The 14,933-nt window shown below is 41.1% G+C and overlaps 1 protein-coding gene across 1 annotated transcript in view; it reads right to left on the reverse strand.

Annotated features, from left to right (window-relative positions):
* FRY (FRY microtubule binding protein) overlaps positions 1-14,933 on the reverse strand; it is a 305,106-nt gene that overhangs the window by 35,979 nt on the left and 254,194 nt on the right. The window contains exons 45-48 of the mRNA XM_034778453.1: positions 12,728-12,928; positions 8,332-8,493; positions 4,937-5,103; positions 62-251 (exon numbers count right to left, since the gene is read on the reverse strand). Coding sequence (XP_034634344.1) covers positions 62-251; positions 4,937-5,103; positions 8,332-8,493; positions 12,728-12,928 — 720 coding nt within the window. The remainder of the gene's footprint in view (positions 1-61; positions 252-4,936; positions 5,104-8,331; positions 8,494-12,727; positions 12,929-14,933) is intronic.

The raw sequence follows: 14,933 nt of genomic DNA on the forward strand, positions 1-14,933 counted from the left end.
CGGAGGTGTCTATGTTCTCACCTAAAGGTATTGTTTTAGAATTCCAAATCTATTTTCTTACCTTAAACAGAGAGGAGAACACATGAAATGTATAAACTGCGCAGGACCCATCAGAATCGCACATGAGTTGGTTGATATGACTACGCCAGGCTTCTTCTGCATCATCACATGCAGCTGGCTGAAATGCAGCAAGGATGGCAGAAAAGAACGGAGAGGGAGGAGGGGAGGCATTTCTGTCACCTTCACCAAAACTGGAGGAGAAGAGAAAAATAAGCCATCTAACTCTATAATGCAAATACATCCAAAAGAGGCTGTAGATAAGATACTTATCGTCTTAGCATGCTGCAATAAATTGATGTAATCTGAATACCACTAAAGTATCTTCCTATCATAACTAGAATCTTGTCAATTACTGCTTGAGACTGGTGAGATGTGAGATTATAACTCAATAGCTCTAAATCAAAATGCCCACCCATAACTTTTTTCCTTAAAAATATGTTTTACAAGTAAGTGTTTTTCAATTATTAATTTTATCTTTCTTTTTCTTTTTATGTCTTGAATACATTCAAAAGGTTGAGCTTAAGCATCTGCAGCACACACTACTGGTATAAGAAAATGTTGTTTTAGTAACATACGCACAATTATCTACAATATTTTAAAGCACTGGTTCTGAAAGCCGGTCCATCACTTGTTCAGGGAAAGCCCCTGGCAGGTCGGGCCGGTTTGTTTACCTGCCGCGTCCGCAGGTTCAGCCGATCGTGGCTCCCAGTGGCTGCGGTTCACCGCTCCAGGCCAATGGGGGCTGCAGGAAGGGAGGCCAGTACATCCCTCAGCCCGCGCCGCTTCCCGCAGCCCCCATTGGCCTGGAGCGGCTAACCGCGGCCAGTGGAAGCTGCGATTGGCTGAACCTGCGGACATGGCAGGTAAACAAACCGGCCCGGCCCGCCAGGGGCTTTGCCTGAATAAGCGGCGGGCCGGCTTTGAGAACCACTGTTTTAAAGCAGGCCTCGCTATATAATTAAGGTTACAGAAGTGTTTCCATTCTAATCCTTATTTTCAGTTGCACAGAACTTTCTGAAATTATCACCTACTGGGCTGATATTTTCCATACTTGTTTTCTGCTGAAAAGTTAACATTTTGGAAAGTTTGAGCAAATACTGTATAGCTGTTTTTGAGTAGCAGGAGAGTAAAAATAAACACATTTTCCTCATTGTTCTTCTCTCTCCCCCAAATATGTTCTGAGTAGCTTTACGGTCCATGAGGTTGGAGGAAGAAAGTGAGAATTTGGCAGAGAAATAGACCCAATTGAGGAGAAAAGCCTTTTGCTTTCAGTGGAAATTGGTTTTGATATAACTTGAGTATGATCTATGGAAAACTGCACTTTGTACACGGGTAGTAAGTTTTGAAAGCATTTCCTGCTATGTCGGGTGGAGCTGCATTGTCCCAAGGGGAGCTCTCAGAGGAATTCTCTCTCCGGGAGGAAGAATTCTTCCTGAAACATGGTGCAACAGGGGAATGTGCTGACCAATACTTCCTTTAGGAGGTGCTAAAACACTCCCTCCTGGGCATTCCCCCTGTGGAATGGTGCATGTACATGGAGAAAACAGTCCTGTGGTCCCCTGAAAGCCTGACTGCTCTGAGAAATCTGGCTATGCTGTGCCAAAGAGCCAGAGGATCCTGCAAACAGAACTCTACTAATGGCTAATACTTAGTGTACTATGGTGCTGGGCTGATGATCTTTATCCATACTTTCTAACTAGTCCTAGACTTTCTTCAAGATTTCCAGGATCTCTTGAATTAGCATTGCTTTCCTGGCACCAAAGGTTGAACTTGCTCCAGATGGAAGAATAGACTTTTATTGTGGATACTCTCCTGGATGCAAGCAAAATCCTGATCAATTTGGAAGACAGGCCTAGTATGGTGAATGCTTTCCTTCCAACAACAGTGCAGGCAGTCAATTGAAGATGGTCTGGGTGGAAAAAAGGGCCTTGGAAAAGAATCTATTAGGTTAGGAGATCCCCATGACACGGGGATGTCACCATAGAAACTAGGGTCTACATCAGGAATTTTGTTTTTGTCATCCATTTGTTGAGCTTTCTGATATTTAGAATGGCACTGACTCCCCTTGTATGCTTTAGAACGATGAAGAAGCCTGTAGCGTATGAACTCTATGTTTCGGAATGATGAAGAGTAGAACCCTGAGAACTTTTCTGCTGAGGGAACGACTTCCATAGCTCCTATATCCAGCAGATGGGAGATTTAATTATGGATCAATTTGTGCTTGATGGGAATGGTGGAGATGGGGGACTGGATGAAGATGGGGGAGGGAGGAGCACATAGCTCAAGGGAATATGCCTGACTTACTGTCTCTCTTACCAGTTATCTGTGGTCGATACAAACCATTCTTTTGAGAAGTAGGAAATTCTGCCTTCTAGATTCAGTTCTGGGCTGAGGCATATCTGCTCATTGTCAGGATGGGCTTTTGAGGGTTGCAGGCCAACCTCTGAGCTTTCTGCTTGAACTCTGGCACCGGGCCTTTCCCTTGGTGTATCTGCTATGCTTCTTCTGGTACTTCAGCAAGGAAGAATAATGAAAGGAGCACCTCTGCCTGAAGGTGTGTTTGTATTCCCTCCTGCAGGAACTCAATGGAGAAGGGAGGGACTGCTTATATTTAGGAGCATTTTCTGCCACAATCTTATCTAATTTTTCTCCAAAGAGGAGAGCTCCTATAAACTTGGAGGGACACAAGACTTGCTTAGAGTGTCTACCTTCCAAGGATGGAGCCTGACATGATGCCTGGCCACTGAGCTGGATGCCACAGTCTTGGCTGAAAACCTCATTGCATCCATTGAAACATCAGCCACAAATACTGTTGCCAGGGCAATTTTCTTGAGAAGAGAACAGAAGTCAGGATGATCCCTGACCTTCAGGGTCCTGAGGTCTTCCACCCAGGACTGTGAAGCTCTTGCAAAGCACGTGGATACGAGAGATGCTCTGAGAGGGGCTGAGGATGACCTGAAGTCTCTTTCTAAGAGTGGTCTCCACTTTCCTATCTGTGGGGTCCTTAGGAAAGAATTCCCCTTCAGTCAGAATAAACATAACTCCTGCTAAGGATGCTATGCAACATCCAACTTTGGAACCTCAGCTACACAATTTTTTGGCTCTTGCAGCTTGTAAAATCTAAGACCATATCTATTAATGTGCTTGCCCTGTCGGGTTTTCCTCACTCCTCTTTAATCACATCCTCAAAAGTGAAGTGCAGGGGAATTGCAGCCTCGAGGGAGGATTCTGAAGGGAAGTATTTACTTTGAGGCTTGTCCTCAGGAGCCTCTTCAGGTTGGATCTGTGGTAGACACAATCTTTTTGCATATGGCCTCAAACTTCTTTGGGGGAATTTTTTTGTTGTTGCATTTTCCCCAAATCCTGCTCACATTCAGAGCCCGGGAAAGGAGGAGGCGGCTGAGGTCTTCGATTTTTTGTACTTTTTCTTTCCCTTTTTGTTCTTTCTGGACTTTTTGACTTATTGGCACACTTTGTGGGCATAGCTACCCAGGGATGGCCAGAACGCGGTCTCTCGCAGCCTGCCTTACACAGAGCCCAAAGCTTTCTAGAGAGTTTTCTCTCAGAGTCTTCCCTGTCTGAGTCCCACTCCCATTGGGTCGGAGATGGGGGTTTCATTACTGGAGTCCCTTGATCTGGACTGGGAGGGTGAGAGGCTATTTAGGAGTCTGGCATCTCTCTCCAAGGAATCTAAGACCTAGTTCAGGACTTGTGGGGGAGACTGGTATGCTGGTAGGGTTCTTATCTTATCGTTCCTGTTTACCCCTGAATTTACCCCCAGGGCAGGCTGGATGAAGTCCTCCTTCTCCTTAGAGCCTCTGTCTCTCCTGGCTGGATTCTTTCATGGTGAAGTCATAGCTTCTTGGGTGCAAGGGGACCCAACTGGCCTGCTCAACTCAGTGCCCTGTGCCCTAGCAGAGGTAGGGTCAGCTGATTGGGAATGGGCTGGACAAAATTTAGCTTTTTTGCTGAGCCTGAAAGTGCTGCCTTCCGTATAAAGCATCATTTGGATTTTGCCTTGTGCTTGCATGGCTGCTCTGCCATGCCTGAGAATGAGTAGAGGAGCTCAGCAGGAAGCCACTAGAGTGGAGGCTTCGGGTGGCTGTAACCATCGTGCTTGAAGCAAACAAAACAAAATGCTCGAACTGCTAAAAAAAACTGCCAGAACAATAAAAGTGAAAGAAAAGGGATGGGAGTGAAGTGAACCGCCACTATCTGCTGCCACGGAGGCAGAGGATCTGGTGGCAAGTGGGAGAAAGGGGCATGGCCAGCATAAGCCACGCCACAGCTTCGAACTGAGACTGGAACCTGCAGAGAGAGAAGAGCAGCCCATGTGTAGCAGAACTGTGGGAGACACTGGGCTCAGAGTGGCTGCAGTGTGTATGTACCAGAACCTCAAGTTGTTCCAAAGTATGCTGAGGAGCCATCCTTGCACACAGCACTCACAGGATTGGAGGAATGAAAAGGTGAGAGTTATGACATCCTTGCACCCCCTATTCTGAGACACAAGGGGTGAGATTTCATGGATGATCTGACTCTTGAATGTTAATCATACAAAACATTTTTTTTTGGGGTGAAATGTACTATACACATGATCAGTGTAACTGTACAGATGGATGCACAAATCATATACAATTTCTCCTATGAGGAATGTCTTGCCCTGTTTTTCAAGTGTTAATAAATTTGGTTGAGCAGATAGATATTTTTCTGAGTTGTCGTCTCCACAGTCCTCAATTCCAATGAGTTTTATTCCGGTTGTGGCCAACATAGCCAGTGGGGATATATTGTTTATGAGGATATTAAGAAATTAATTACATGGCTACATCTTTAGTCTGTGTTGTAGAAGAACTTTATACCCCACAGAGTATACCAGTACCTGGCAAGAGCAAACTGCTCCAACAATCTGTCCCCTTTTTCTTCAGTCTCTGTCATATCCAGGCTAAGGCTATCACTACATTCAAATGCTGCTGGGAGTTCATTTGTAGACCCAGAAAGGTCATCTTCATGTACTGTTGTATCTTCCTCTTCATGTGCAGCTTCGGCCTGAGAAAACAAACAACAGCAATAATGTTTTAGAGGAAACAGCAAATTTAATATGTATCATTTTGGCTCATAAGCAGATAAGCTAATATGTAAAAATGTATATTTAACAACATTTGTTAAGCAACAGAAACATAAAGTGAAAATGAAAAAGACTAAAATTAAGTTACTTTTGATCAGAAATTGTACATATTTGTATAATCCATTCCCTTAATCAAGATGTTTTTAAAGAAACGTCATCAGCATGTCTTGCACCTATGTTTACAGAGTGACTTTCATTCAGAAAGGCTCCAAATCACTTTTAAAAAGTGTATATAGGGATTATGCGCCCACCATTTTGGAAATGCAACAGCCTCTTTTTGTACTTTTAAACCTCCTGTGTTCTTTTCCCATCTCTCAGAACCCAATCAGCTTCCTGGGTGATCCCTATCCCAGATCAAACCTCCTTATATTCCCCTGAGGCTTTTCTTTCCTGTCCCACTTTTAAACCTGAACAAAGTTCAGCTCAATCCCAGTTCTCTCTACTTTTTTGATATTCTGCATCCTCAATGGGGTGCAAGTCAGTCTCTATGGGAATGGATGACATCTTCAAATCACACTTTCTCTTGGGCACCTTTCAGATTAGAGGTGCCTCACAATGCATTATATAACTGACTTGGGGGAAGCTGTGTAACATGGGATTTGAAGACAACAGTTGGCCCTTCATAGATTACCACACTTGCTCAGCCCTGCAACAGATTCCAAATATCATGAGGTGTGTGTGTGTGTGTGTATATATATATATATATATATATATATATATATATAGAAGGAAGGATGGGAAAGTTGTCAGCAAGAAAGCAAATTGCTGTTGAAGAAAGAAATGAAGGTTATCTGGTCAGAGTGCAGGAATAGGAGATAGTGGGGGTGGGGTCAGATACTGCACAATTAGAAGTACTATATTCACATTATGCCTTCCTTTGTTTTAGCAACTGCATTAGCCACTTTGAAATATGGGAGATCAGATACATGGACCATCTGTTTGTTTTGATTATGGCAATGTCAGTGTTCTTATCAGAAGAGATAAACTGAGTTAGGAGGAAGAAAGGAAGATGATATAAAGAAAAAGCTGGGATATAAAGGAGAAGTAACCATCAAAGGTTCAGTTATGTTGTAATATGCTTTCCGAATATGAGGGGTTTAGATATTACAATGATAGGAGCCATGAAAATGCCAGAGATAGATAGATCTGAATCTCTGAATATCTTTTAGGTTTTCCCATCTGTAGTCTCTAATTCCTTATTAATAATCTACTAATTGTTGCAATCTTTGCCCTTAGAGACATGACAAAGTCACTTAATTTCTTTTCAGGCTTAAAATGGTGCCATCTTGTTCTTATCTTTGGTACTTGCTTTATCTTCGGTGGTTGAAAAACTGACTATACATTGGCAGATACTTTTTGGCACAGGAATGCTTAAGAAGAACCTTGAAAAAGAGACATAGGTTTGGAAAGGTTTCCCTTTCCCCCACCTACTCTCATTGTTTGTTGCTGTCACTCCTTGCATTGTGTCTAAAACTGATGTAAGATTCCTGGGGAAGGGACCATGTCTTCTGTGGTTGCCTGTAAAGTGCCTTGTACAATTTTTGGCACTATATAAAAAGCAACAATTCCTCCTCTGCATTGTTAACCTGCTAGTACAGTAGTAAATATAGGAATAAAGAAACCAGGGGGGAGTGGAGCTTTGCTTTTACTAGACTAAGTAAAATGATTTAGCTGCAAGTTTCAAGTTTTTGTAATGAAAGACTGGATGAGATAAGCGTTTGAGTCACACACACAGCTCTTTTCCAGACCTGAGGAAGACCTCTGTGTGGCTCAAACGCTTGTCTCTCTCACCAACAGAAGTTGATCCAATAAAAGATACTATCTCCCTCACCTTGTCTGTGGAAAGGACCCAATCAACTTGGGTTATGCATTTCATAAATGTTAAACCTGTTGTGGGACTAACCAAATCTGTGTATCAGTTTTACAAACAGCTCACCGTGTGTTTTCATTCTCTACTTCTTTACAGATTGCAAGCATTCAACTTTGTACCAAACATGTCAATATGAGGACAGGGAGTTTATGTGAATTTTCATGATACTGTTTTTTAAATTAGGCATATATGTAGCATGTAACATTCATGAATAGTGATCTATGACTTTAATTTACAGATCAATAACTATTAAAAGGACTCAAACATTGGTATCAAGCGGGCAGTAGTTGTAGCCTACAACAGAATCTCTTTGACTAGAGCTACTTGAAATAAAATGTTATCAACCCCTGCCCACTCAATAACACTCTCTCATTTATTTTCTTTCCTTGCCTCGTTCTCTTATGTTCTTGTTATGTGAAAAGTACCCAACTCAGCCACAACAGCCTGACTGGTAACCCTATTGTGTCATAATGATACACATAATATCAGATTACTCTAATATTTTTGTTGTATCACCTATTCTTTCTTTTCTTTTGTATTGTGGGAGGGAGGGAAGGAAGGGTAAGGTTCAGATGATATACAGTAATGAAAGTATTACCAAAAAGAAAGAGAATTAACCATCCCCCACCACACACACACATTGATAATTTTTTACCAACCTTTCATAATGACAGAATTGTGTCTGCAGGCATGGTTCACTTCAGACAGCTGTATGGAACAGTGTTTTGCAAATCTAATATAATACTGCAATTAGGCATTAAACATTCTGACAGTATGCCAAAAGCAAGAATTGAATCCAGTGCACACAACTGCACAATAGGTTCTCACATACAAAAAAATCTCACAAATACATGCATACACCCACACCCAGTTAGCATATTATCCTATACAAATCAGCATGAAGAACATTAGGAGTATTTCTGAAGCATTTGCAACTTCAGAGACTCATATATTTATCTTGCCATTAGTTAGTGGCATTCATACTATGTAAAATGCAAAATACTTAATTTAAAAAGACCAAAATAGAAAGAGACAAATGTTAAAAAAGAACTGTATGAGTCACATAAGAGTGTGTGAAAATATACCTATATATATATCTATATCTTTAGATAGATATATATTAAAAAAAAAACCCACAAACACTCTATACTACTAGGGGAAGAGAAAACATACTTGCCCCTGCATTCAAACCCCTCATGACATTTTAAAAATAAGCTATTTTTAAAAAAAAGTTAATTTAAGGAAAAGTATAATCAGAAAGTTCTCATAACTTCTTCACCTTAGAACCCTCAGACACCTGGTGATTACTCATGTCAGGCAAAGACACTTCAAAGCTAGATGTTCTTGTATTAAAATGATGCGGGACAGCTGCGGTGGTATCACATGATGTAGAAAGAGAGTCCATGTGAATTGTATCCTCAGAGGGGGAAAGAGTCATGATCTGTTAAAAAGAATAATAAAAAATAATAATAATTAATAAAAGAACCAGTTATGAAGCTCCTCTATCACATGCCCTTTTATTATACTAAGGTCACAGCCCTGCCACAGTTAAGGTTAAGACCAGGTTTCTGGTTAAAGGTTGACTCTAAGTGCTCTAAAATCTACATGGTTACTCAGAATGCAAACTGAAATTTGGCGTGCCTCATGGGAGCATGGGGTTTTGTTAATGGACCAAACTTGGGACCATTTGCCCAAAGGATTTCAGGATACAGTCTCTGGAAAAAAATAGCTTTTCTAAGAGTTGAGAGATTCTGGTAACCTTTTTTTGCTCACAGGCAGAGATCAAACCAAGGCTCAGATCATCCCACTAAGATGTCCAACACCTGAGGGTTATCCCAACAGAGTGCATGGCATCTGGGGGTGAATTCAAACGAAAAGGTTATTTCAAAAAGATTTTTTATCTGCTGTTTAGAGCATTGCAAGCCTTGCACACTGATATGCTAAAAAAATTACACTGAGCATGTGGGGAAAGAGGATTTAACAGGATTATTAACCTTTAAAGTTCCTGGGCAGTTCACGGGGCTAAGCAATAATCCTTGGACTCTAAGCAGCTGGCCAGTGTCAGATCAAGTCCCACTTTGGGCAGAAATTTGGAAAAGTATGGATGGGTGCTGTCATATTTTTCTTTTTGAGGGGAACATAATTCATATGTTTTGTATTCATCTTCATATGTATTCGTATTTTCATAAAAAGGAGATATGTGAATGTTTGCTTGCATTTCATGGGGTAGAGTAATGGGGAGGGAAAAGGAGTGAGGGGGTTAGGACTGCACTGAGGGGAGTAGGATAAATGGGGATGGGTAGTAAGGGGGAAGAAGGGTTGGGGGGGCTCAGGTAAGGGAGAGACACACACTGGGGTGAGTGGCAGGAGGGCTGGGGGAGAATAGGGGCAGAGGTGTCTGTCCACCCCACATTCTCTCCTTCTGTTTATGAGCCAGGCTCTGGGGTATCTGAGTCCCTCTTCCTCTCCTTCCCCTCCCCATGTGATCTGCAATCTGGAGAAGACCTGCCACTCTGGGTGGGGGGTTTAGAACAGGCATTCTTGGAGCATACACTAGGGACATAGTGCTGAGGCCAGTGTGAGGAGCTGAGGACTCCTATGCTTGGTGACACATATCAGAAATGTTCCAACCCTTGGGAAGAAGGAAGGGAATGCTCACTGACGGGAATGGAGCAGTTCACTATTGTTTCAGGCTGTATGCCTATCCCTGGGGTACTCTCTTTCAGATGAGAACATCTCCTTGAGATGAATGGGCCACTTCACACCTCTCTGAGCCTCTGACTTTGAACTTCGAAAGGGAGGGGCAGGGCGATTAGGGGTGTAAGAGTAGTTGGGAAGAGGGCAGAGTGGTTTTGGTCAGGGAGGGATATTAAGCATAAGGTATAAATGGGAATTGGTGGCAGGGGAGAGAAGAGAGGTTGGGGGGGCTCAGGTAAGAGGGAGGGGTGAAGATTAAGAGATGTGGGAGGGGAGAAGATGGGAAGGGTTGGAGAACATGAGGGGTAGCAGAGGAAATTGGCTTAATTAGATGGGAACAGGAGAGGGGATCTGGAAATGTTGCAGAAATGGTGGGGCGGGGGTTGAGAAGGAGAGACAGTATTTTCTTACATGCTTAAAGTTACTGTAACAACCATATAATAAAACTCTCAAGGTTTTGGGACACAGACCATGGATGAGATTTGTCTCACTAGCCCTGTTAGCAGCTACACATTTCAAAGCACGACCATTATCCCCACTCCACTATAACAAAATATATGGGGGGAGGGGGGAAGGTGAGGGGAGGAACACAGAGGAATCACATAGCAACTGCATGGCCTAGTGGAAAGACCTCTAGGCTGGGACTATTCCTGGCTCTGCCACTGGCTTGCTAGGTGACCTTGGGCAAGTCACTTCATCACTCTGTGCCTCAGTTTCCTATCTGTAAAATGGGGACAATGCTGTAAAGTTCTTTCAGATCTACTGATGAAAAGCTGTATACAGAAGCAAGGTTTTTTGATTATTCCTTAGCCAGAGTAGCCTTTCAGCTGCTAACCTAGGTGAGAACTACAACTGTCTAAATGACCACTAATCTACCAACAAACATTTCTCTTTCTGTTTAGAAAACTAGGAAATGAAATGGCAAAAACTGTTAACACAGAGGCTTGGTCTACACTGAAAACTTACATTAGCATAGCTACATCTTTCAGGGGTATGAAAAATCCATACCCTTTAGCAATGTAATTAAGTGACCTAACTCCTGGAGTATATAGCATTAGGTTGATGGAAGAGTTCTTCTGTTGATCTAGCTACTGCTTCTTGGGGAGGTGTATTAACTATAGCAATGGAAGTACCCTGTCATGACCCAGGTTCATGGGAGCAGTCATGCTCCAACCCTCCACCTGGCAGCCTGCTGACAACTGCTTCCCTAGGATCCAGGAAGCCCAGCCCCAGTTTGAGGTTCCATCCCTGAGGGTCTATTGGTGGAGTCCCAGAGCTGCTGATTAGCCCGCTGGCCCTACTTAGAGCAGGTATAGAAAGCTGTCTGAACAACTGGGTCCACCCTGCCCTGGACTATGTGTCTTGTGCTTCTTGCTCCTGCTCCCCCGGCTTGATTTCCTGGTATCCTGACCTTGCTTGACTCCCAGCATCTAATTCATGGTTCTGATCTCCAGTTTGTCTCCTTCGGATCTCCTTATATCCTGAACCGGCTGACTCTTGTCTCATGAGTGTGGACTCTGGCACTGATCACTAGTCTGGCAACCCATGACCCGGCTGTGACAAATCTCTTCCATTGCTGCAGTGAGTGTCTACACTGAATTACTACAGTGACACAGCTGCAGTGTTGTAGTTGTGCCACCATAGTGTTGAAATGTAGACATACCCAGAGTTAAGGCTGTTTCTGACAGCTTGTGCCCTTCCAAAACACTGAGTTAAGCAAAACTCATACTTCTGAAAACCAAGAAATACAGAGTTCAGGTAAACGCCAACACAACCGTAACTCTTCCTCTTTGAGCGATGCCCAATACACCCATAGCGCACACATTCCCACGCTGTCTTTTTACTGTAATGGACAGGCACTACTTGCATTTGCCCTACATTTAAGCACTAAGCCTACTCCCCCAACGGAATATCACACTTGTAAAATTTAACAACTTCATATCCTTTTACAAAGCCTTTACACTTGCACACTTGATACCATCTCAACCTATCCCTTCCCCTATCATTAAATCCACAGACTGCTCTCAGATCCTACCTCACTATTGACAATTCCTATGTCAAGAAGATCCCCGTGCCCTGCTGCTGACACAACATACACAATTTTGTACTGAAATGATGCAGACTGGAACCTCAAGATACATGTGCACTTCTTTCCTTTGATAACACACATGGGTGGGGTGGGAGGACTCAGACTTAGATATCCTCATATCACAGTCAGAGATCTTCTAAGCTACTCCAACTTACTCTTCCACCATTCAATACAGCTACATTTAACACAGTGAATGCAGATGGAATGTATGCAGATCATTCCCAGTGACTATTGCCAGCTCCGGGTCTGGAAGGGGCGGGGGGGGGGGGAAGGAGGGGGACGGACAGATGGACAGAGTTAAGGTTGTGTTGGTGTTTACATTCTCTCTGTATTTCCTGGCTTTCCAGAAGTTTGAGTTTTGCTGTACTTGACATTCTGGAAGGGCATGAGCTACACCAGGCAACTTTATCTCTGCATTAACAAAGTTTTTTGCCATTTAATATATGCATGCAATGCAAACACTGTGCTAATGCTACCTTCCCAATGCTGTTGATTAGCTTGTTTCAGCTTGTATACTTTTCATTTTATAATCTTTAAAAATTTTATTCATATTTAAACATCCCAAAGGTGAATTTTTCAAAATCGGATGCCTGCTACATTTTATAAACATTATACATCTGAAGGATTTAACATTGGCCATTTAAGCAAAACTAATAGTTTTGCTGAATAAAGTGCTACTTATCAGATCTGACACTTCCTGTGTTTAGTACTTTCATCAAAATTCTTTTCCATTTTCAGTTAAAGGACAAGCGAGCCATTAGAAAGCACTCAGTTACATGACATTTGGCATCCCACTTGATCAGTTTGCATTTACGCCACAGGAAATTAAAAGATAAGTTTATTTTAAAAAATCTATCTATTCTTAATAAATTGTAAATTAACTACTTACTAGGTCTGAATGTTCCAATATTTGGCTTGTTGTTAGGTCCTCCTCCTCTGATGACTCATCGGAGTCCTCATGGTTCATTTTATTTAGGCTGGGCGTACTTCCTGAAAGCTGGCTTTCCTCCAGAAGCTGCATATCGCATTTGTCCAGACTATCTAAGGAACGTCTGCGCACTCCCCAGTTGAAATTGTCCATACTCTCACCCTGAAAACACATGCAGGCTCAATTTGCTTCCTATACTATTATATAAAATTATTTTCAAAATTACTAATAATTTGTTCTAATCTAGCAGAAGAATGTTTTTGATACAAAAATATAGTACAGATCTTATATGAACACAATTTTGTTAAGCAATAAAGTAACCAGAAGCTACTGAAACTTTCTAAGACTCCATCTGGAAATAAGAGCAATAAAGATGGAAATAGAAGTTAAATGAATATTCATTATTTTGAATACTAAGTGTTTTTCATGCTTTACTGGTTTAAAAATGTGCTTTTATAATTCCATGAGCACATATATGCATATCTATCTCAATGTCAATGAAACAGTAACAGGTTAAATAAAAATCTTAAAGCCACTTGAAAAGATTTCCACCCCCCATAATGTTACTGTAAAACATTAGGATCAATCAACAGGACATGTTCATGGTAATATTTCAATAGCAAATCAGATGTTAAATATTTTAGATTCTCTGTACTACATACATAACCACAATAATGAAATGCAAAGTTAAGGCAGATTTGAATGCAGCTCTAATTTTGCATGCACAATGCAATGGCTAAAGCAGCACAGCTTTTTAACTTTTATTCTAGGCTTATGATTGATTTTTCTTTATAAACTGGACATTTTTTCCCCCAGAAGTAAGCTGACTAGTATGGACCAACATTTCAGTTTTTAAAAGGGACACAGTCAACTTAAAAAATCAAATTTGTATCTGAATATTTTCTTCCTATTTAAGGTTCTGAGTCTATGCACACTTATGCAAATATGAGTTAAAGCACAATGGGTAAGTATATGCAGGATCAAGACAATAGTGGCAAACACTATCTAAGATTGTTATAAATGAATAAAGTTACTGAAAAAAATATTTCACACTATTTTTTCCCATTTGTTTACTTTGTGCATTTGACATTACTTTGTATGTAGTCAGTTTCACTAATTCCCTTCTATGGGCAAGTTAAGGCCAAGTCCTTGCAGATATTTAAGCATATGCATAATTTTACTCATGTGAGTAGGCCCACTGAGGTTAAAGGGGCTCTGCACAAGGCCAAGTGTTTTCCAATTTGGATCCAATTGCAGGTTTGGGGTCTTAATCATTTTCCCTATTGCTAAAAAGACCCTTATAAAGACATCAACATAAGAAAAAAAGCTATGATAGGAAAAAGGATTAAAGGGGGGGAAAAGTAAGTAAAAACCTACTTTTAAAATGGTGCTCTACAAGAAACCAGAATTGTAAAAAATGAATCTGCTTCAAGTTAACAATTATCCTTTAAATATATTTTACATTTGGCAAAAAAAATCTTTGTCTTAAAATAATAAATGGGAAGAAAAATTATATATTACACATGAAGTATATTATATTTTTATGAGTCCCACACCCATCTAGAATATATTCCTGAGTAATAAAATAAATTTTCATAGGTGAAAAAGGCCCAGTTCAGCATGCACCTAACTTTGGGAATACGAGGAATGCCACTGATGTTCACCGGACTTCTCACATAATTAAAGTTAGACATTTGCTTAATACCTTGCTAAATCAGGGCAAAAGGCATAAGCAGCAATGAATTAAGTATACATTTATTTTAAAATAAGTCACTGAATTTGTGCAAAAATATCTAAGCATTTTGAATCACTGCCTTTTAGTGCAAAGAACATTGTTATATAGATATTCAGAGAAAAAGCTCTGGATAACAACGATAAGCTAACCTCTCATGAACAAAGATGGAGCTAAACTTAAAATAGATGCAGAAAAGAGAAAATACCTCTAGAAATATATGCTAGTCTAGCTCAGCCCACTGAAACATTTGGTAGACTTAAGGGATATACTACAAACAGCAGCAAAATGACAATGAAGCCAGACGTAGCAGAATATTGTGTCTTTCATGTTATGGAAGTGGGAGCACATAATAGGGTGGTCGTTGGAAAAGAACAGAAATTATGTCCAACATTTAAGGAAACTTGTCTCCTTGAATTGTAAAAAATATTTTAT

The sequence above is a fragment of the Trachemys scripta genome, chromosome 1 (genome assembly GCF_013100865.1).
Source record: "Trachemys scripta elegans isolate TJP31775 chromosome 1, CAS_Tse_1.0, whole genome shotgun sequence".
Lineage (NCBI taxonomy): Eukaryota > Metazoa > Chordata > Testudines > Emydidae > Trachemys > Trachemys scripta.